Raw genomic sequence first — 23,806 nt, forward strand, 5'->3', positions numbered from 1 at the left:
GTTGAGCCGCACCGCTAAGATGCGCTATGTCGGTGCGCAGAACCAGGATAAAACCGTCCTCTCGGCCCATAAGGATCCTTTAGCTTTGAGACAAGGGACAGAGTAGGTAGAAGGGGCTTCCTGGCTCTCCCACCTTCCCTTAAGGTCTTCAGCAAGGACCAACCCGCGTTGCAGACTTACCTGCGGGGCAGAGTCGGAGCCCGCGGTGGCCACCTGCTCTCCAGTGCTCCGGAGCGCAGCGGCTTGGGACTGGCGGGGGCGGGGCCCTGCCGGGGGCGGGGCCTGGGAGGTAGTCTCACCCCTCCCCTCCCTGGGTCTCTGCCGGGGTTGGGGAGCCAAAGGTTTCAGGTGGGGAACGAGGAGGGAGCATCCGGGCCACTAGGAAGGGTGGGGCTCACGGTTTTCCAAGAGCTAAGTTAGCGCACCTGAGTCTCCAGGACTTGAAGATACTCTCTCCTGCAGGAAGCTTGCCTTTGTGCCTGGAACCAGTAGCTCCTCATGGAGACCCCTCACAGGAAGATGGCCTCAAACCACTCCTTAACGAGTTCCCCTTCCACCTGAGCTCCCTGCTCCCTTCTCAATAAAGCTCTCCAGCCTGGCTGACTGGGTGGGAGAGAGGATGCCCACCACCACCAAAGGCAGGGCTCATGTGCAGTGAATGAGTGAGTGACCAGCTGTATAGAGAATGAACCATTATCCTCAGTACCTCCCCCGCTCCGCCCCCAACACCAGCTCAGGCACCTCAGCTGTCACTGTTTAGCCCTGGAATGACAGGCGTCCGGACTCCGTGCGTTCAGCCACATTCAAGGCCACTGAGTTTAGCACCCTGGGCCTCTGCCCCCAGTCGCTAATTTTATTGACCTGTAAAAGGCACGTTGCTGGCAAAGCGGATAATAACTGAAGGCAAAGTGGAGAGCCGATGCAGCAGAAGGGGTCTGAGAGATGGAGATAGGACAGAAAGAAGGGTAGACTCTGGGTATTTGGTCAAGGGACTTTGGGAAATTAGGAAAAAGATGGGCCTGGAGAAAAAAGGAGTACATATCTCCTGGGGTTGGAGACAAAAAAGACTAGAACTGGAATTTTAGCCCACAGACAAGACACTGATGAAAGAAGATGCTGGGTGAAAGGATGTTTTATTTGCCATCCATCCTGAGGGAGAACCAAAGCTACAGAAGGTGGGGAGGTGGTTAGATGTCAGAAAGGACTGCCATCCTACTCTCCAAATCTCTGCCCTAGCCCCCTCCCTTCCTCTTGAAGGTGACTCCTGCCTGCTGGGCCTCTCTAACTACAGAAATAGTCCTTTCCCTGAAGAATCAACCTAGATCTTGCCTTTTTCTTTCTTGTAAAAATGAGAACAGAAAATTTAGGCCTTTGCAAGTCCCCTGACTCACATGCCTATCTGAGCTCCTGAACCCATTCCTCAAATCTTAGATCCCCCCGAGACGATGACCTAGGGACTAGAGTAGGATGAGAGGGTGGCATTGGGGTTGGGGTCTATTATGGGTTAGAGGGGGCAGAATGGCTTCACATTCATGACAACTTCAATTTAGACTTTTGATGTTCTTTCTAAATAAGGTTATGCATAAAGAGGAATGTTAAAACTAATATTAAAAATATACCACAAAACAAATCAATGAATGGGGAGGGTCAGAGATAGGGTTTATAAAGGGGTATGAGGAAACAGGTGATGGTGGTGGTTATGTTCCGTGGAGTTGGTTCCAACTCATAGTGGAGGTACAGGGTTTCCGAGGCCGTACAGCTTTACGGGAGTAGAAAGCCTCATCTTTCTCCTGTGGAACAGCTGGTAGTTTCAAACTGCTGACCTTAAGGTTCGCAGCCTAATTTGTAACCACTACGCTACCAGAGCTCCTTAATGGTGATGGTCATGTTTAGTATCTTGATTGTGGAAGAGCACCCATATATCAAAACTGATCAAATTGCACACTTTAAATGTTAGTTTATTTGATATCAATTATATCCATGAAGCTGTTCTCAAAATACTGCAAATTAGCTAGCCCATTTTTTCCCATTCTTTGTTTTTAATTTATAAAGAGCTTCAATAAATGGAAGTGACATGGCAGAAAAAGGACTGGCAAGAGATTGTGATTCTTAGAACCATGTGGTGACCTTCTGCTTCAGTTCCCCCACAACCCCATCCAGTGGCTTAGAAAGCGTCTATGCTGGTGTGAAGTGAGACCGGAGTCCTCCATTGGTTTCCTCAGAGAAGGCGTCAGAGTTAGTCTGGCCGCACACCAGTTCTTCTGTGACTGGAAAGAACAGCGCCCCAAGTGGATGATTCAAGCAAGAGAGGCCTGGACCCAGGTTTTGCCTGGGGAAAGATGGGAGTTGCTACAGACTCTAGTGCCCCCTGCAGTCTCAGGTAGGCACTGCAGCGACAAAGTGGTCAGTCGAGCAGCAGTTCCGAAAGTCTCTCAGCACAGTGCTGCGTGTAGTCGAAGTCAGGCACAGGGAAAGGCACGCGGGACCACTTCTTGGTATGGACCTTCCCTCTCGGGGTCTCCAGCAGCATGCTGTGTACTCGGAGCACTGGTAGCTTCACTGACTTGTAGTTTATCTGCAGACCCCAGCTCTAGGAGGGGACAGATCACAGGATCTGAGCCTCTGCTCTCAAACTGGGCTTTTCTCCTCAAATGGGTTCCATGAAGAGAAAGTGCTGACAAATCCCTCCCCCTTCACATAGTAAACTCCCTAAGACAGGGACTGAACCACCTTCATCGGACTTGGGGCTCATGAGGCAGGGGACAAACATTCCCCTTCAGTCTGGGAGCCTCCTAGGTAGGACTGTCTCCCTATCCTGCTGGGAGATCCCTGAGTACAGGACCTGGACCTACTCCTTCAGACTGAGGGCTGAGGACACTAGGACCCGAGACACAGGCCAAGCACTTACCTCCCCACAGTTCCTGCAGTTAATGGCGCCGCCAGGGCTCCAGTCCTTGAAGACTCTGTCCATTTTTACAGGCATAGGGGAGGTGGTGTAGTAAATCCTGGAAAGATATGGGGTTGGCCACATGGGGGAGCCCTTGAGCCTTTTCTTGGGTTTAGGACCTTCCTGCCTCCCAGAATTCGAGGTACAGGGCTTCCCGGGACCAGGAAACCTAATTTACACTACATCTACAGCCTCCATTCCACCCCCTCCTCCACTAGCCAAGGTCAGGTCTCAGCATTACCCATGTGCATGATATCATAGCTTCCCTCATTACTCCCATCCCTAATTCATCTTCTGAAAACATAAATGGGCTGAACTTTTCAGGCCTAACTTTCAAGATCCTCCATAGATTAATGTGTCTTCCTTCTGAATCGCATCATTCACAACTCCTTCCTCTCAGGTCAACTGGAATGACTCTTGTCTGTTTCCTCCTATCGTCCCTGCCTACCTATACTCTCTTCTTAGTTTTTTTTTTTTTAAATCCAAACCCAATGCAGCCTTGTAGACTTAGTTGAAATGCTGAAATGCTACCTTCTCAAATCAGAGAACTGGGTGAAAATCCTTGGCACCCAGTAGTATTTCATGAATGACTGGATGGGAACAAAGGTTTTGTGAGGGAGTAATGGTTGCTGTCTAGGGAGCAGAGACTGGGTTATGGGTTCTGGACAGCCAGCCCCTCCTGAGGTCCTCAGAGAACGTAGGACCAAGTATCTAGTACCTTTTGTAGCCCTTCAGCATTTGGAAGCCTCAGTTCTAGCTCTTGTTCAACCACATAGCTGTGAAGCATGGACAAGTTACTTAGCATTTCTGAGCCTCACTTTCTCACCTGTAAAACAGGTGTGGCATTGTAAGATAAGTACTGGATTGCTAACTGCAAGGTGAGTGGTTCAAACCCAAAAGCCACTCCTTAGAAACTCTATACAGGGTCAACCAACTCGATGGCACTTAATAACTACTAGACTAGTTCTGATGTGGTGCTGTAGATTGCCAACTGAAAAATTTGGTGGTTCAAACCCACCACCCACTTCTTAGAAACCCTACACAGGGTTGCTATGAGTCAGAACCAACTGGACAACTCCATGGCACTTAAAAACAACAGTTTGACATTGCTGTTGTTGTTGTTGAGTCCAGTTGGTTCTGACTTATATGACCCTGTATAGGGTTTCCAAGGAGTGGCTGGTGTGTTTGAACCACTGACCTTGAGGTTCAAGCAGACATTGCAGTCGAGTGCTTTTCCTATGAAAATGCAAAATCAGGACTAGTTAAAATGTTCTTCAACCTCATAAACCTTCAAAGAACTGTCTGAGGGGGGAGTCTTGGTCCCCACCCTACCCTCCCTCCTTCTCATCTTGACATCCCCTTTCATTAGTCTCACGAGAAGTTGGGGTTCACATTGACATGGTGGGTGCCCTCCACCTTCCGAAGGTCACTCCCATGACCCACTGCCACTGAGCAGTTGATGCAGAAGAGCCGCACGTGCTCCGGCTGGAACTGTTGCTGCTGCTTTGTCCGCTGTGCAGCTTGGGCTGCTCGTCTGAGCAGGGCAGAATGCTGCAAGTCCCGGATCTAAGGTGAGAGGGAACTTTCAGACTCAACTCCAGGTAGGCCCCAATGGGAACAAAGAGCTCCCAAATTCCTCAGATCATTTGTACCCAGAAAGGATTCCATTAACCCTCTTTTGTTTGGAGAAAAAGATAACTGGGGGGAAGGGCAGCAGAGGGAAAGGGTAAGCTTTCCAGATGAATCTCTGCCCCTTCTTTGGAGGGTTTCATGCAAAACTGCTGCTTTAAATCTGATAGAGTCAGAAAGATCACCCCAGGGGAGGGTGAACATATAGTTTTTTTTTGCCCAAGTTCGGACAATTTTGAGAGCAAACGAGGACATCATTAATACCTATGCTGGGACAACAGGACTGAACAGGGAGCACTCTGGGCAAGGCTGGATGCTGGTGGCCCTGTTGGAAGATGCTGTTATAAGCCCTGGTTCTGAGCTTATTCTGGGCTTATTCTGGGCTTTTCTTTGCTTTTTCCCCCCTTAGCCTGGTTCCAAAAGGGTTCTAAGGTGTCTCTCATAGAAACAGAGTATCTGGTGATGAGGATAATCCAAAAGCACTGGACAAGGCATGTTTCCAAGGCCTCTTGGAGACCACACATTGCCTTCCCTGGCAGCCCCACCCCTGGCCTCTACCCTTCACGCTATTCAAACCTTCCCCAGGTGGGGCCAACTAAGCCTCAAGAGTAAAGAGGAAGCAGATGGGTGGTGTGCAGCCCTCAGCCCCAAACCTCCATGGGACCTGAAGGCTGCCCACAGACCTTGGCTTGATACTTGGCTTGGTCCATCTTCTTCACAGCAGCCACCGCTTGCTCCATCAAGGCCTCTAGTGCTTCATTGGTCAGCTCCCGCCGATGCTCTCGACTGCCCTTGGCTGCTACAAAAGAGTACACACTCTGACCAGCCCGGGCACGGCCTCTCGCCTGTAGAAGGGAGCAAGGGAGGAGCCTCAGTAGGGCTAGGATTCCATGAAAGATCTTTCAAGGGTAGTTGTGGGGGCAGGGTGAGCACCTGGACCATGGAGATCTCATTGGTCAGGAGTCCATAGCGCACCACTACATTGCAGTGGGGGATGTCCAACCCTTCCTCAGCCACACTCGTGGCCACCAGGAGGTTCAGGGTGCCATCTCGGAACCTCCGGATTACATCTTGCTGGTCGCTCTGGGGTGGGGGAGAAGTGAGGTGGAAGAAAGTATATGAGGACCTACCTGCCAGCCCCACCTCTCTTGGTTCAGCCCTTTTACTCACAATCTTGGCAACCTTGCCCCTCTCCCCAAGTATGTCCAATATTTTGATCATCTTCTCAGAGGATCATCCAGTCCCTATCTTCCTTAGGGACACCTAAGAGTCCTTTTCCCTCTATCCTAGGGTCTCTCAGATCCTAGTCTCCTCAGATGACCTAGGCCATGGGAAACTGAATTACCAACCTCTTCTCCCTAAAGACCCCCAAACTGGAGGGACCTTTAACACTGGGCACCTCAGTGTTCAGCCCTCTCCTCCAGCCCTCTGTCCTTCTACCCTGGGGACATTCAGTCCACCCCACTCTCCCAGTGTCTGCCTGCCCCCATCTCTCTGCAATGGAGACCCAGTCCCTTCTTCCTCCCCTAGCCCCAGCCACCCCCCCCCCCACAAACCCACACCTGGGTCATATGGGGGCTCTGGTTGTTGCTTCCTGCCCCGATGAGTATTTGGGCCCTGATGTCCAAGTTCTGCAGGCCAGGCTGCTGCTGGAGCCAGAGCAGGAGTGAGTGGGCACTTTGGCGGGTACGGGTAAAGATGATGCCCCGAGAGCTGTTAGGGCCCCCAAACTGTTTCTGCAGGATCTCTTCCAGTTTCTCCAGCTTTGGATTCTCTGGGCCTTGATTTGCCAGGTGGGCCAGTTTGTTTTTGTGAGCTGCCGGAAAACCCAAAATAGAGGCACAGGACTCAGGCCTGAGGGTGGACAGGGCACTGTAGAGATCACAGGGATGGGTTGCTGGACTTAAAGGTCAAGGCAGACAATCTGAGGGAGCACTATGACCAGGCAAGGACACCCTCTACTCTGCCCTGCCTCAGAGGTCTGCGGTAGGTACTCCAGGGTCTGCAGTACCAAATCCTTAGTTCATATCCATCAGATCTGTACCCCCTTCAACCTAGCTAAAAGGCTGGCCCCTGACTTTCCCACTTGACTTCTGACACCCAGGACTGAGTCTTGATTGAAGGACTCTCCAGCCTCCAATCTCACCCTCTGACCACCTCATTTTCCCAGTCTAAAGGACTTCCAGGGACAGCTACAATGAAATGATTTTTTCAAAATCTTTCTATAACCTGAATTCATTTTCATATCTATGTCTTGACAAATGAGGAAGTTCAAGGCTATACCCACAACCTTGACGTTTGGTTAGAAAACTACAGTTGTCGTTTTCTAGCCTCTTCTTGCCCACACGGTCCTATGCCTCACCATCGAACTGTGCCAGCAGCCTGCGCTCAGCAAGCAGCACCTGCATCTTTGTGGAGCGCTCCTTGTCGTAGAAGTCTTGCAACATGGTCAGAGCATCCACGGCGCGGACCGTGTCAAGGATGAGCAGTGCGTCATTGTAGCGCCGCAGGTGGAGCATATACACTCTCTGTTGCTGGAGCCCGGCCTCGGCCGCTGTGGGTAGGACGCGAGGTCTCAGGCGCTTTCCGCTCCTGGCTCCGCCCTTCAGACTCTGCCCCTGGATGGCTCAGCTCCACTTCCTTAAAGCTAGCCCAGGCAGACTCCGTCCAATTGGACTTTACCCTAGGAGGCAAGTCCTGCCCCTAATACCCACCCTGCCAGTAGTCTTGTCCTTGGGCAGGTAACCCCTCTCACCGGTCTGGCTCAGTTTCACCACCTGCTGCTCGTACTTTTGTGTCCCGAAGTTCCGACTCATCTCGGGCATTTCCGGGTGATCGTGGATCTGGTCCATGAGTTTCTTCACCAAGTTCCCAAAAGGGTCCTGGGTGAAAAGAATTAGGGTGTGAGGGGATTCCTGTGCTCATACCCAGCGGGAGTGCTTACCCCCTTGTGACTCTGAGACTCCTAGCTTTGATGTTTCTTTTTTTCTTCCTTCTAAATTTTATTTGGACTCCTGGTGTGGCGCTGTAGGATAAGCACTGGACCACAAGGTCAGCAGTTCAAACTCACCAGCTGCTCCTCAGAAACCCCTATACAGGGTAGCTATCGGTTGAAACCGACTCGATGCATTTAACACAACAACAAATTTTACTTTGTTGCTATTGTTGAGAATAAAGGAACTCTGATAGCACAGTGGTTGCAAATTGGGCTGATAACTGCAAGGTCAGCAGTTCGAAACTACCAGCCTTCCCGCGTGAGAAAGATGAGGCTTCCTGCTTCCGTTAAGGGCCGCTCTGAGTCGGAAACTGACTCTACAGCACATAACTAACCAACCAACCATTGTTGAGAATATTCACAGCAAAGCATACATTAATTCAACAGTTTCTGCATACAATTCTGAGACATTTATTACATTCTTTGAGCGGAGCAACCATTATCAGCTGTGGGTTCATGTGCCAGACTGCTAAGCCATTTGAAATGCAAGGTCGGCAGTTCAAGCTCACCAGCTGCTTCTCGGAAACCCTATACAGGGTTGCTATGGGTTGGAACCCGACTTGACTTGACGGCACTTAACAATAACAACTCCTCACTTCACTTAGGAGTCCTGGAGTGGTGCTGTAGGATAAGCACTCAATCATAAGGTCAGTTTGAACTGCAAGGTCAGTAGTTCAAAACCATCAGTTGCTCCTCAGAAACCCGATATAAGGTCACTATGAGTCAGAACCAACTTAACAACAACTCCTCACTAACTGACATGGTTAGGTTCCAAAGACTAGGTCATTATGCAAAAATATGTATTATCCAAAAATGGAGGATGACCACATCAGATTGCAAAATGGATGATGACAACATCAATGTACAGCTGTCAACTTACGTCATTATATGGTGGTAGTGAGCTGCGTGGAGTCAGTTCTGATTCACAGTGATCCTTATAGTTTTTCTGCAGCTGTAAATCTTTATGGGAGCAGAAATCCTCATCTTTCTCCTACGGAACAGCTGGTAGTTTCAAACTGCTGACCTTTAGGTTAGCAGCTTGACTCATAACCACTATGCTACCAGAGTTCCTGACATCACTATATACCTGTCCAAGTATATAATTATATAAAAATATATATTTCATAATTGCCAAATTACATCATTATATAACTGCCAAACCATTGAGCATCAGAGCCTAGGAAGTGGATACAAACCTTAACCATCATGACTAGTGTTACCTTCCACCTGTTTATTTGTTATTTATGGCATTACTGCACAAAATAGACAGTAGATTTTTTTTGACTCTTGTCATGAATGTAAGGTAGATCAAGTTTTTGTTTGAGGGATGGCCACACAGTTTTCCATACCAGCTTACTATTTTCATTCCACCTGCAATGGATAACGGTACCCATTTCCCATAGCCTCACCAACATCTGTTATTCTCTGCTGCCATCCTAATGGGAATTAAATGGAAGCTCCTTGTGCCTTTGGTTTGCAACTCTCTGCTGGCTAATGATACTGAGCATCTTTTCATGTGACTGATGGCCATCTCAATGTCATCTTTCGTGAAAAGTCTATTCAAGACCTTTGCCCATTTTATGATTGGGTTATTTATCTTTTTGTTGTCAAGGTTTTACATATATTTTGGTTATGAGATTCTTGTTGGATACATGATTTCCAAAGATATTCTCCCAGTGGGTAGTTTATCTTTTCACTTTTTAAAGAAGTGTTTTGCTGAACAAAAGTTTTTCATTTTTAAGAGACCTCATTTATTTAGTCTTTTCTGATTGTGCTTTTGGTGTTCTATTGGATACTCCATTGCTGAAAGCGAGGGCTAACAGTACTGCCCTTGCTTTTCTTCTAAGAGTTTTATGTCTTTGTGCTTCCCATTCAGGTCCCTAACCCCTGCAGACATTCTAAGGCTGCACATCGTTAAGGAAACAGACAGCCGCACCTTTTTCCTGCAGAGTGGCTGGTGGATGCAAGCAGCTGGTCTTTTGGTTAGCAGTCTATCACTTTAATCACAAAGACAGAAAACAATTTTTGGCAAAAATATACCAAACAGGGGCCTAATCTCAAATATACAGAAAATATCAATACCTCAACAACAAAAAGACAAGCAATCCAATTTAAAAAAACAGGCAGAAAACATGAAATGACACCATGAGAGAACACATTCAGGTGCCCAGCACATATGAAGAAATGCTTATAATCATTAAGTCATGGTTTTTAAGTGCCATGGAGTCGGTTCTGGCTCATAGCAACCCTGTATAAGGTTTCCAAGGAGAAGCTGGTGGGGTTGAACCATTGCCATGCAGTTAGCAGTCCAGTACTTACCCTACAGTGCCACACCAGGACTTCATTCTGTTTGTTTACTTTTAGTGATGTAAAGTTGGTTCCAACTGTAGCCACCCTGTATAGGGTTTCCGAGGAGCAGCTGGTGAACTTGAACCACCAACCTTGTGGTTCAAACTCTGCAGAGTCCAGTGCGTTAACCCACAGCAGCACACCAAGACTCTTCACTTACTAAGTCATTGGTGGTTTGGTTTATGTATTGTGGAGTCAGTTCTGACTCATAGTGACTCTGTATAGAGTTTCCGAGGCTATAAATCTTTATGGGAGCAGAAAGCCTCATCTTTCTCCCACAGAACAGCTGATAGTTTCCAACTGCTGGCCTAGAGGTTAGCAGCCCAACTTATAACCACTAGAGAGATGTAAATCAAAACAATGAGCTATCACCTAACCCTAGTATTGACAGCATAGTTCAAAAATAAATAAATAAAAACAAATGCTGGTAGAGATATGGACAGACTGGGACCTCCGTACACTGCTGATGGCACTGTTTACAAAACAAAAAAAAAAGGTGCAATCACTGAACCACTGCAGAAAATGATGTGGTGCTTCCTTAAAAATTTGGAAATAGAAATACCTTATCATTCAACAATCCTACAACTAGTTATAGAGAAATAGGAGTCATGATATGAAGAGAGAGAGAGATACACATTCATGTTCTTTGCAGCATTACTCACAATAGCAAAAACAATGGAAGCAACTTAAGTGCCCATCAGTGGGTGACTGATAAACAAACTATGATACATACGCATAATAGAATACTACGCAACATGAAAGAATAACACTGAATCTGTGAAACACCTCATAGCAGAGGACAAGTATTATATTAGGCCATTATACAAAGTCAAGAAAAATTTTACACACAGAAACACTTGTTGATGGTTACCAGGGGTGGGAAGGAAAGGAAGAAGAACTAAGTAGAGAATGTTGTTGTTGTTGTTGTTGTGAAGTGCAGTAGAGTTATTATGTCTAACTTTACTGCCGACTCACAATGATCCCATATAGGATCTCCGAGGCTGTAAATCTTTACAGAAGCAGAAAGTTTCATCTTTCTCCTGCCCAGTGACTGGTGGATTCAAACCACTGATCTTGTGGTTAGCAGCCCAACACATACATAAACCACTATGCACCAGGGCTGAAACTAGAGAATACACATGTGTTAACCTGCGTGGGATGTGGCATTGTAGGAGCAGCACTGGCTGCAAACCACAAGCTCGGCAGTTCGAACCCACCAGCTACTCCTCAGAAACTCTATCCAGGGTCACTGAGTCAGAACTGACTTGATGGCCCTTAACAACAAATGGGTGGAGGGAAAGACAACATATGGATCAGCACAATAGGACCAAGGCAAAAGATACCGGGAAAGTGGACAAGAGGAAGGGCAACAAAGGTAACACTACATACACTTCACTGCAAACACAGTTAGTAACAATCACCCGCAAGTCAACACAAAGGCATGTGCAAAAACAAAGCCATGCCATGCCTACCACAGCCATCTCTACTCAGCTGGGTTTGAGAAGTCATTGTAATGAACACCTAGAACTCTGATACCATACTCAGTTTGGGGAGTTATTGGGGAAGTTACAGGTTACAAGTAAGAGTCAGAAATGTTCAGGGTACAGTTGTTTGAGTTAGGGCAGCCTCTTCTCTGTCATGCCCACAGGCAGATCTCTGGTCCTCAGCTTGGTCTCTGCCCTGCTCCAGCAACCTTACAGATTTCTTTTAGGGCACAGATGAAAGCCCACAGGGCACACCACTCTACTATAAGCCTTAGTCTGAAAGCACTTGGATCTAGTTCTGTGGATCAGCAAACCTAGCTCCCCCACTTATGTGTGTACCCGACTCTGTAATCAAGCCTCTAGCCCACAGTCACTCAGCTTTACTTGTTCTGTGGGCTGGGAAGCCCACCACTCGTGGTTCTGCTGCAGCTACTCCTCTGCCACTCCTCCAGGGACACAGCTTCCTGTCTCTGAGCCAAGGAGGTCCAATGTGCAGGGATCTTGGAGTTCAAAGGCCACCTTCCACTCCTGCCTCTTCTTCATGGTAGTCAGATCCCATCTCCAGATTCTGAGATGGCTCATTTCATACCCACATTAGAATTCTAAGTTCCACAATTAACCCTGTTAATCACTCACAACTGAATTATAATGCTCTATTAGCATCTTCTCCCACCTTTGCTTACCCAGACCCGCCAGGAAAAAGTTTTTTTGGTGAGAGTCACAAGAACTGTGGGTAGAAGACCCATATAAACAAACCCACTGCACTGCCGGACACCACTGACTCTTCTAGCCATTGGCCCTTTTATATTTCAAAGGTTAACTTTTCCCCATAACAGTATTTTTTAACTGAGCACACCCATGAAAGCCAGCCACTTCATGTCTTTATATCCTCCTATTTTAGATATCCAATTTCTAAATTGCCTGACTCTGTCAATCTGGTGTGGTGCTGTAGGATAAGCATTATACTGTAAAGTCGGTTTGAACTGCAAGGTCAGAGGTTCAAACTCACCAGCCGCTCCTTGGAAACCCTATACAGGGTCACTATGAGTCAGAACTGACTTGACAGCACTTAACAACAACAACAACATCAACCAAGTAGGAGCACAATAGCTCTGTAAGACAAACACTGGACTGTTGAACCACAAGGTTGGTGGTTCAAGCCTTTTTGCTTCCACAAAGATTTACAGGGTCTGTACGAGTCAGTGCCAACTCAACAACACTTAACACAACAACAACAATCAAGCAAGTACTCTGAGGAAACAAGCATATTTCTTGATGTGAAGAATCAAGTTGGAACTTGGAATAAAGTTCAGTCCAGAGCAAGGCATCAAAATTGCACCAGTTCACAGCATCAAGCATCTCTCTTCATTAGCCAGGTTCTGGTCAATTCAGCCCCAGGCATCATAGCTAGGTCAAATGGGTACAAGCTGCAAGCTTGAAAGTCGATATACACCTCCCTGCACTTAAGACCAGCTCGCCCTTCCACTCACTTTCTCTCGGCCATAGTGCCCCATGGGCTGGGAGAGTGCCCGCAGGCAGGCTCAGGAGTTCACACACTGCTGTGAAGTTCAGACCAGCCAGCCCTTCCTATTCTCTCTCTCAACTTGTCTCTTTGTTGCTGCAAATTCCCTCACTTCTACTCATCAAGTGGACCCAAGTGATCACCAGTGAGCATTCCAGACTGGCTGCTCCCCAGCTTCCTTTAACTTTCAATCCTAGAATGGGGTTCTTTTTGATAACAGATCTTTCCTGCCTTGATGCATCCAACAACATACTGCTTGCTTGAAATTCAAACAAATCAAAACACTTTTTATTCTCTCTCTCTCTTCAGGTCTTTCCTTCACAGGTAAATCTGTTCTCTCAGCAGGTCTGGGTGGGGCTCAGGTTTCTACCTAAGCCCCTTACTCTACAAAGACTTAAAACAAAAAACCTGTTTCTTCTTGGAGAATTTTGAACCCCCTCTTTTAGCATATCCAATCAAGTATAGGCTGAAGGTGGGCTTACAAGTTTTCTGTCATCTAAATACCCAGTAACCATTCCATCACACATATGCATAGGGCCGTGGGCCTCTGACTTGCAGAGTGGATCAAATAGGACCTGGCCCCCTATTAGTCATCTTGTTTAACCAGCCAGGCTTTTGCCTAGGTGGCTCCAGTCCAAGCATTGGATCTCTTAAATCTCGTTCAGCTATTGCTGGGGACAATAACCGAAGTAACCTTCTAAGAATAAAACATTTTACTTCCTATGCCCCTTTGTTCTTTCTCTTACAAAGGTCCATATTTTCACGAGTCTGGAGCCAGTGCAACAAACCCCACTTCTGACACCAACTCCAAAAAATGTGGCACCAATTATTTCCTCTACTCATCTGGGATCAGTCATTCACTGCAATGACCACCCAGAACTTAGACACCATGCTCACAGTTATGGGGTTTAGTATGGAAGCTAACAAGGTTACAAGTCAGGGTCAGAAATGTTCAGAGACCAGTTCTTCCACTCAGGACGGCCTCTCTCTGCCCAGCCAATATTATAAAGTTCTTTTCTGTTGTTGTTAGGTGCCATTGAGTCTGTACCGACTCATAGCAATCCTATGCACTACAGAATGAAACACTGCCCAGTCCTGGGGCAACCTCACAACCATTGCTACACTTGAGCCCATTGATGCTGCCACTTTGCCAATCCATCTCACTGGGAGTCTTTCTCTTTTTCTCCGACCCTCACCAAACATGACCGGTTCCTCCTGACCATATGTCCGAAGTATAAGAGATGAAGTCTGGCCATCCTGGCTGTGCTCCAAGGAGCACTTCGGCTACACTTCATTTAACACAGATCTGTTTGTTCTTTTGACAGTCCATGATACTTTTAATATTCTCCTCCAACCCCATGACTCAAATGCATCTATTCTTCTACCGTCTTCCTTATTCATTGTCCAACTTTCACATGCATATGAGGTTATTACAAGTACCATGGTTTAAGTCTGGTGCACCTTAGTCCTCAAATGGACATCTTTGCTCTTGAACACTTGAGAAAGGTGCTGTACAGCAGATTTGCCCAATGCAATAGGTCATTTGATTTCTTGACTGCTGCTTCTGTGAGTGTTGATGGTTGATCCGAAAAAAAAAAAAAAAATGAAGTCTTTGACAACTTCTATCTTTTCTCTATTGATAAGAATGTTGTTTATTGGTCCAGTGGTGAGGATTTTTGTTTTCTTTACATTGAAATACAATTCATCCTGAAGGCTGTGCTCTTTGATCTTCATCAGTAAGTATTTCAGTCCTCTTCACTTTCAGCAAGCAAGATTGTACCATCCGTACATCTCAGGTTGTTTATGAGTCTTCCTCGACTCCTGATGCCATGTTTTTCTTCATATAACCCAGCTTCTCAGATTATTTGCTCAGTATATAGGTTGAATAAGTATGGTGAAATAATTCAACCCTGTCACACACCTTTCCTAATATTAAACCATTTGGTGTCCCCTTGTTATGTTCGAACAATTGCCTCTTGGTCCAGGTCCAGGTTCCTCATGAGCACAATTAAGTGTTCCAGAATACTCATCCTTCGCAATGTTGTCCATAGCTTTTCATGGTCCACACAATCAAAAGCCTTTGCATAGTCAATAAAGCACAGGTAAACATCTTTCTGGTATTTTCTGCTTTCAGCCAAGATCCATTTGACGTCAGTAATGATAACCCTCATTAACAGAGAAAGTTCTTTTAGGCTGTTGAAAAATGCCACAGGGCAAACCATAGCCTGAAAGCACTTGGCTCAAGCTCTGTGGGTCAGCAGAGCTAGCTTCCCACTTAAGTGCCTGGGGGTACCCCACTCTCCAGCCCAAAGTCACTTAGCTTTTATTTGCTCCGTGGGCTGGAATGCCCACCATTCTTGTCTCACGTCTGACTCTTGCTTTGGCTGCAACTGCTTCTCTGCCACTTCTTCTTCAGTAGAACAGGATTTTGTCCTTGGGTTGAGGAGATTCAATGTGCAAGGATATTGGGATCCAAAGGACACACTCCACTCCTGACTCTGCTTGATTGTAGTAATATGCTCATTTTACAGCCATGTTAGAGTTGCAAGTTTTCACAATTAACACTGTTAACCATCACTCACAACTCTGAATGATATAATTCAGACCACAGCCTTCAGTATGAATTACATCTCAATGTAAAGAAAACAAAAATCCTCTGGACCAATAAAACTCATGATAAATTAAAAAAAAGATTGAACTTGTTAAAGTCTGCATTTTGCTTGGACCCTCTATTTTCTGTTGTTGTTTTCCTTTTTTGTTTCATTGTTTTTGTTTATTCTTTCTTCTCCTTCTCTTTCCATTCTCTGAAATTTTTCTCATTCCCTTGAATTTTATCTTTTCTATCTCTACTTTTGTTTTTCCTTCTTTCTTTCTGTTTCTCATTTCCCCTCCTCTTCTTTTTTTTCCCTTTTGAGTATTACTAGTTTATACTCTTTTTTCATCTTCCCTCTCCCTGTTTTTATTATTATTATTTTGTTTTCTTATTTTTCCTCTTCTATAGCTCCATTTCTTCTGTCATTTTTTTCTCTTTTTAGTCATTACATTTTTTTCTGTTTGCTGCTAGTTGTTATTTAATTTTTCTCATTATTTTCTTTTTCATTGTTGGTTGCCTGTTTATTTATTCAGTTTTTTGTTGTCTTTTGGGATGGGGGGAGCTGGGTTTCTCCTCTTTCCACTCAACAGGAGACAGCAACTATGTCTATACAGCAAGTCACAACCATACCCTCTGTACTTCTACCCACTGGGCAAGGACAAATACCAGCTCCTAAACCACCTGATCATTGATAGACAGCAGCCAACAACAGCCAAACCCACTCTAAACTGAGGTGCACTAATGGCAAACAGAGAATGTATATACTTCTAATCTCTTACTACTCCCACAGGAAACAGTGGGTGGGAGCCTAAGAACATGTCAATGTGCAATCATCAATTAAATACCAATAGGAAAACACCACAATGCTCTGGAGACTAATTTAGCTTACACGAAGAAGCAAGAGAGAACTGTTCAAACAAATGATCAAGATGCAGTGTCAAAAAACATTTGAGGGATAAGAGGCATTGTTGTTGTTGTTATGTGCCATCGAGTCGGTTCCGACCCATAGCGACCCTGTATAGGGTTTCCGAGGGTGTAAATCTTTACGGGAGTAGAAAGCCTCATCTTTCTCCCGCGATGCAGCTGGTAGTTTCGAACCACTGACCTTAAGGTTCACAGCCCGATTGGAACTAACTAAAAAAGAATTTAAAAAATTGGTATTTCGGCACTTTCAAATGATTGGCAGAAAGATAGAAGAAAGCAAGGAGAGCACAGAAAAAACTTTAGAAGAATTTAGGAAAACACTACAAGAACAGACAGACAAAATAAATGCAAATTTTGAAACAATAGCTGCAATTAGAAACCCAGAAGATTAATGCTGAGATTTCAGAAAATGGACAATACATTGAAAGGGCAAAGGAATTGACTGGAAGCAACGGAAGCCCAAATTAGTGAGCTTGAAGAGAAATCTCTCAATACATGCTAACAATCAGAAAAATGTAATGAAAACATCTGAAGAAAGCTCAAGAGTTATGTCGACCACCATGAAGAAGAATAACTTAGGGGTGATTGGACTTTCAGAACAGAAAGAGACAATTAAAATCACAGAAAAAACTGTCAAAGAGTTTCTGGACGAAAACATCCCTAACATTATGAAAGACGAGAAGATAAGCATACATGAAGCTGAAAGAAACCCACACAAGATAGATCCCAAAAGAAAATCACCAAGACAGAGTATAATCAAACTGTCCAAAACCAAAGACAAGGAAAGAATCCTGAGAAGAGCTTGGGGAAAACAAAAAGTTCCCTGTAAAGGAGAACCAATAAGACAATGCTCTGATTTCTAGCAGAAACCATGCAGGCAAGAAGGCAATGGGATGGCATATGCATAACTTGGAAAGAAAAAATTGCCAACCAAGAATCATATACTCAGCAAAGCTGTCCTTCAAATATGATGGCAAAATTAGGACATCTCCAGATAAACAGAAACTAAAGGAATTTGCAATGACCAGACCAACTTTATCAAAAATGCTAAAGGGTATTCTTTGGACTAAGAACCAACAACAACAGACAACAACCTGAGATTAACATACATGACAACACTGCCCAGAACTCAATCCAGATATACAAGTATTTAAAGCAAAACAAATCTACAGGACTAAAAATAGGGAACTAGAGATATCAATGCATAAAGAAGTCAACTACCAAGTAAAAAGAGGGAATAATACAGATCATGGTTTTTCTACCAAAATTTCTAACACAATTCATGGGCTATAAAAAATTATCAACTTAAAAATTAGCCTGTTTGTTATATTTGGTCAAACATTTAATTAACTCACGTCTAATGTGATGGCTGGAGTCCTGGTGTGGCACTGTGGTTTAATGCGCCAGACTGCAAAGTCCTTGAAAACCATACACAGAAGTTGCTATGCATTGGGACTGACTCGATGGCACTTAACAACAGCAACAACAATGCGATGGCTGCAACTTTGGTCACCTTGACAGGACCAGAGGACCTTGTAGAAGTCCTGGAGTTCTGATGTGGCACTGTAGGCTAAAGCACTGCATAGCAAGGTCAGTTTGAACCACAAGGTCGGCAGTTCAATCTCACCAGTGACTCCTTGGAAACCCTACGCAGTGTTGCTATGAGTCAGAAATGACTTGGTGGCATTTAACAACAGCAATAGGAGTCTTGGTGTGACGCTGTAGGATAAGCACTGGCTTACAGGGCGGTTTGAACCACAAAATCAGAGGTTCAGACTCACCAGCTGCTCCTCAGAAACCCTATACAGGGTCACTATGAGTTGGAACCAACTCAGCAACACCCAGCTACAACATATTGCCCAAGGGCCAGATGTTCCCCACCTCTGTTTTAGATACAGAACTTCCAAATGGCAATAAAATCAAGTAGATTTTGAGATAAAGCAGACTGTTTTAAACAGGGGGGAAAATAATAAGTAACTGGGTATCCTCAAAGAAAATGAATACATCTTCACATCAAAATAAAAAAGAGGAAAATTAGAATGTTTTAGTAAGCATGAACACAACAGAAATGAAAGTGAAAAGAAAACCCACAAACAAAATGAATCAGCACAGAAAATCATGTGGAAGAATATGGATTAAATGCACCAGTCAAGAGAGAGTAACAAAATTGATAAAAACACAGTATCTTTCAATATGCTGTCTGAAAAAGACATGAAAAAGATGGAGACAGCCCAATGCCTGTCAACAGAATGGTTAAGCAAACATTGGTACATACACACAATGGGATACTACGCAATGTTGAAAAATAACAATGAATCTGCAAAACACCTCATAACATGGATGAATGTGGAGGACAGTATGCTGAGTAAAATGAATCACAAAAGGACAAATATTGTATGAGACCAATGTTGTAAAAAGTTAAGAAAAGGCTTTCTTGATAAAAGAAACATTCTATGATGGTGATGGGGGAGGTGAAATGACTCACCGACCAGAGTGTAGACTCGCATTAACATGGATGACAGGGCAGGCAATATACAAGAGTGAGGTTGGCGGAGGAGAGATGGAGGTAGCGGGAGACACAGAGGAATGCATGAGTTACAGTGAATCAAGGTGAATACTGTGAACTGATGGTACATGGAGGGGATTGCAATCATTGTAATGAAGTAAAGTATATGATTTGTTGAATGCAAAATGATGATCTGCTCTGTAAACCTGCACTGAATCCACAGTGAAATGTTTAAAAAGAAAAAGGTTGTGAACAATCATTTAAGCAAAAAATGAAGAAAATCAAAGAAACAGAGACAAAGGACATGAACCGTGTGAACCTCAGTGTCCACTACCTGAACTAAATGGTGCCCAGCTATTAATACTGACCACTTTAGGACCACGATAGAAGGTCCTGGCTAGAATAGGAGACAGATGTGCAACAAAATTCAAAATCAGCAAAAAGACGAGACTGATGGGTCTGACAGAGGCTGGTGGAACCCCTAAGACTATGACCTTTATAGACCCCTTTACGTCTAGAACTGAACTCACCTCTGTGGATCAACTTTAGCCAAACAATAGACAGGCCTAAAAAGGGAACAGTTAACACCAGGGAGGAATGTACTCCTTAAAACAATCCATCGGACCAGACCAAACAGGTGACATCTGCCCAAAAAACGTAGCTGAGAAAGCAGTAAGGGGCAGGAAAGAAGGACAAATGGATGCGCGCTGTTGCGGGGATTGCAACCAGTGTCAGGAAACAAAATGTGTACAAATTGTTGAATGGCAAACTACTTTGTACTGTAAACTTATACCTAAACCACAATAAAATGTTAATAAACAACACCACACAAAACACTGAGAATGGGTATAAAAAGCTGATCTTCTCCCATGTAAACTATCTCTCAGTTCTCTCTCTCTCTCTCTCACACACACACACAAGTTCATTGGGGCAGGGGGAACAGGGGAACAACATTGAGAATGATCAGGCCTGTTCTGAGAGGCCCACTGGGGTGAGAGAGAGTCCTGGCTGTAGGCAGAGGCCAAGCTATGGTCTGGGTTTCGGTTGTTTCCACCCTCTTGTTATCATTGGACAAATGGGGTCTTGTCTTTTCCAAGCCCTGCCAGAGCAGACACTGTTGTGAGTACACCGAAGGAGAGCGCTTGGGACACCCTCAGCACTAAGTGCCCCTGCTTGATGGTTTTTACAAGGCACTCGATAGAATGTCCAGGTCCTGGCACACATGACCGTGGCTTCTGACTCAATCCCGGCGGAAGCTGTGGGTATGACTTAAAGCTGTCCCATTTCATAGAAAAAGGAAATGGCAGCTCAGAGACATAATGAAATGACCTAAAGTCACACATCCAATGAAGAGGAGAGTCTGGCCTCAATCTAGGTGCCCTAACTTTACAGTAGGCCCCACCCTCCTCACCCACAGGTACCTGGCTGCGCTGTTGGCAGAGATCATACTGTTTGCAGGGCTGGTGGCTGACGTCATGCAGCTGAGGCTGGTGTTCTTGGGGTGACATGATGCACCATGTGTCCAGGTTAGCACAGAGCTGTGACAACAGAGAGGGGTTCACTGGAATGAGAGGGTGTGGAAATGATGGGCAGAGCTTTTGGGCAACCTGGGGCATGGCAACAGAAGCATGAGGATTCGTTCATTCAGCAAAGATCTATTGCCCGCCCCCTTGGTCCCAGATACACATCTAGACTCAGAGGGACTTTGGAGTTGGGGAGACAGCTGATGAAGCAGTAATGGACAGAGTGAGAGCATTGTGGGTAGAGTGAAGAGCTCTGAAGGGAATGCAACTGGATGAAGGAGTGGAGAGACGGTGACCAGGTCGCACTGAAGCTGCTCTCCCAGACTTTACTTACTAGCCAGGTAAAGTTCAGGGGAAAGGGCATTCAGGGCAAAAGGAGTGCATAGGTTGAGAACAAACCTGCAGAGGCTTAGCGAGGTTATCAGTGGTATGAAGTGCCCAGGTGGTTTGTTGTTAAGTACTGTTGAGTCGGTTTTGACTCAGGGACCCTGTATAGGGTTTCCAAGGAGCAACCGGGGGGGGTTTAAACCGCTGACCTCATGGTTAGAAATCCAGTGCTTATCCTACAGTACCACAGTAGTGCCCAAGGGTAATGTCTAAGTTGGGAACACCCACCCCCACACACCCAGTAGGGTGTGTGTGATTCACTGGTTGGCCCCCTCTGGTGTCCACTTGAACTTGTGCCTGGGCAAGTGCCCTCTCCGTCCACCTCGGTAAGCCTCTGTAAGCATGACCATGACCTGTTCAAGATACAGAAATAGGGTCAGTATAGCTGTAGTCTGGACAGGTAGGCAGGGGCTAGACCACGTGAAACTCTGTAAGCCAGAGTAGAGTTGGAAATTGATTTTAAGTGTAATAAGAAACCACTGGAGGCTATGCTGTGGGTGAGGAAGGGGCCCAAGGGAGCCAGGGTGGGGCTGGTAGAAGGGAGGGCCACAGGGCCCAGCTGACCTGCAGGACGTGGTTGATGGCTCCATCAAGCTTGGAGGCCCCTCCAGTGCCTGGGGAGGCTGTAAGCCCTAGCACCTGGGGCAGAGGCTGCACTCTGTGGAGTTTATGCTCTAGGTATCGGCTCATGATGATGTTGTAGACAGTGTCTTTATGTGTGTGGTGACACTCGTCTATTACAAGCAGGGAGAAGTCTGAGGAGGAGCACATGAGGGAAAAGGTGGTCATCTTTATAAAGTTCTTCTTCTCATAAGCTGAGAATTTTCCCACACTCGTCTGAGAATCCCTTCACCGTTCACAGGGAACAAGCCAGATGGGGATGGTTTACTTCCATTTTACAGATTAGTACACTGAGGTTCTGGTAGCGTAGTGGTTACGGATTGGGCTGCAAACCGCAAGGTCCAGCAGTTCGAAACTACCAGCTGCTCCGTGGGAGAACAATGAGGCTTTCTGCTCCCGTAAAGATTTACAGCCTCGGGAACCCTGTTTAGGGTTGCTATGGGTCGGAACCAACTCGACGGCACTTAACAACAGTAACAACACTGAGGCTCAACTGCAGTTAGGGACTTACCCAAGGTCTTGCATAGGAGCCACAGCTGTTTCCGCTAGCAGGTGGGCTAAAGGTTGTTCCACAGGGAACCCCGTCCCACAAAAATAAGGAAGGGGTGCCCTGAGGTTGACAGGAGTGGCTGCTCAGGTGCTCACACTCTGCCCCCGCCCACATCTCTTACCAGTGAGCTCTACATGCTCCTCTTCCTCAGGGCTGTTCAGTGCCATCTGCAGCAGCTCAGCTGTGCAGATGAGGAGGTGGTTTCTACGGGCCAGGTGGCCAAAGCCAGCACGTGGCCCCATGTCTCCGCTCAAGGTTACCACGGCCCAGCGTCCATCCAACATGCGATTAAACTCTTCACGATGCTGGGTCACCAGGTGCACCTGAGGGTGGGGGATGAGATGGGGAGGAAGGAAGCCGGATCAGGGACTAGAGTTTTGGAAAGGGAAGGTAGCCCCAGGACATGTTTGGGAACTGGAGTGGGGTGGCAGGGGAGCTGAGGGCTGGCCCCAGCAGCACTGGGGTTCTGGAGGGTCCAAGGAGCACCGAGGAACTCAGGCCCCACAAAATGGAGAGCAGGTCACTCACCCTGTTGACTAATACAACCACCTTAGCTTGGTCCACAGTCTCTAGATGTCTCTTGGCCACATAAGCAGCCGCCCGCGTCTTTCCGGAGCCTGTGGGCAGCCATATGATGACATTTTTGCCCTCCAGGGCCGGCATGATCACCTCCCTCTGGTAGGGTCGCAGTTCCATTTTGAGTATATCAGAGATTCAGAGCCCTCTCAAAGTGACTCCTCTCTACCCGGAAGCTGGGGCCAGCTGGGCGGGGGAAGAGCTCTTCAGTTTGAGGGGGCAGGGCTGGCACTGTTCTGGCAGACAGGGAGACTACACCTGCTCCCACCTGGCCTGGGTCTCATCTGCACCTCGGGGGCTGACCAAGGGCGGCTCTGCTAGGCTTAGCTTGCAAGACGCCGCCTAGCTTGGCCGAGATGGGAACTGGAAACTGAAACCAAGGGGAGGAGCCAGCTAGAGCCTGGAGCTTAACATTCCCCTTAGAAACTTTCAGCCCCTGCCTTCTGGGGAAACACTATTCAGCATGTTGGGGTGGGGGTTCAGTTATGTTACTGGCAGGGTGTCACTCTTTTATTCCTCTGGGGTCCTGCTACACCCGTACCCCCTTTCCAAGCCAATAATAAAGTCCTCTCCAGGCTGCCTCTGCTGTCCCTGGCACTTGGGTCAGGAGTGGGGTGAAGGGGCAGGCTGCAGCCAGGCAGGCCACACCACCCAGGAGTCCTGGATTGGGTATGGGACTTGTCGTCCTGAGGGTACCACAGTGGCCAAGGTCAGTCAGTCTGGCAAAAGTTGGGGGCAATCCCCAAGAACCACTACACAAAAGGGGAAAACAAAAACAAAAAACTTTATTGTTCCCTCCAAGGGATTAATGCCAGGGAATGAATGGTCCCCTATATCTCCCACCCCTGGGAGACAGAATGTCAGACAGAACAGTGCAGGGCGAGCCTTGGCCCCTACAGTCTCGTTTGAATTGCCAACCTCTGAAGGGCCTAATCAACTCATGTTAAAGTCAGTAGTCCTGGCCCAATAGGAAACAGCCAAAGTGGGCCAGATCCAGGATTCCAAGGTGCCATAGCTCTAGGGTACCAAGACTGGGCCCACTAGCCAGATTAGAATGACAGGGTCCCAGTCCCAAGGTCAGACACAATGAAGGGTGGGTAAGAGCTGCAGGCTTGGTGGTTCCTGCAGATCCAGAAAGGGCAGTGGGAGCCAGGCTGGAGTGTCTTATGCTGAGAGTCAGCAGGCCTTGGGATCCCTAGG

The 23,806-nt window shown here is 46.4% G+C and overlaps 1 protein-coding gene across 1 annotated transcript; it reads right to left on the reverse strand.

The window, feature by feature from the left end:
- Nucleotides 1–2,404: 2,404 nt before the first annotated feature.
- DHX58 (DEXH (Asp-Glu-X-His) box polypeptide 58) lies at nt 2,405–22,726 on the reverse strand. Its single transcript, XM_006832650.1, has 12 exons — nt 22,559–22,726; nt 22,152–22,353; nt 21,424–21,614; nt 20,371–20,487; nt 7,332–7,458; nt 6,939–7,130; nt 6,139–6,392; nt 5,510–5,659; nt 5,260–5,421; nt 4,323–4,513; nt 2,909–3,005; nt 2,405–2,590 (listed from the first exon to the last, which is right to left on the reverse strand). The coding sequence occupies exons 1-12, from the start codon at nt 22,724–22,726 to the stop codon at nt 2,405–2,407; spliced, it is 2,037 nt and encodes a 678-aa protein (XP_006832713.1).
- Between the last annotated feature and the right edge of the window lie 1,080 nt (nt 22,727–23,806).

This window comes from Chrysochloris asiatica, unplaced genomic scaffold (genome assembly GCF_000296735.1).
Source record: "Chrysochloris asiatica unplaced genomic scaffold, ChrAsi1.0 scaffold00007, whole genome shotgun sequence".
NCBI lineage: Eukaryota > Metazoa > Chordata > Mammalia > Afrosoricida > Chrysochloridae > Chrysochloris > Chrysochloris asiatica.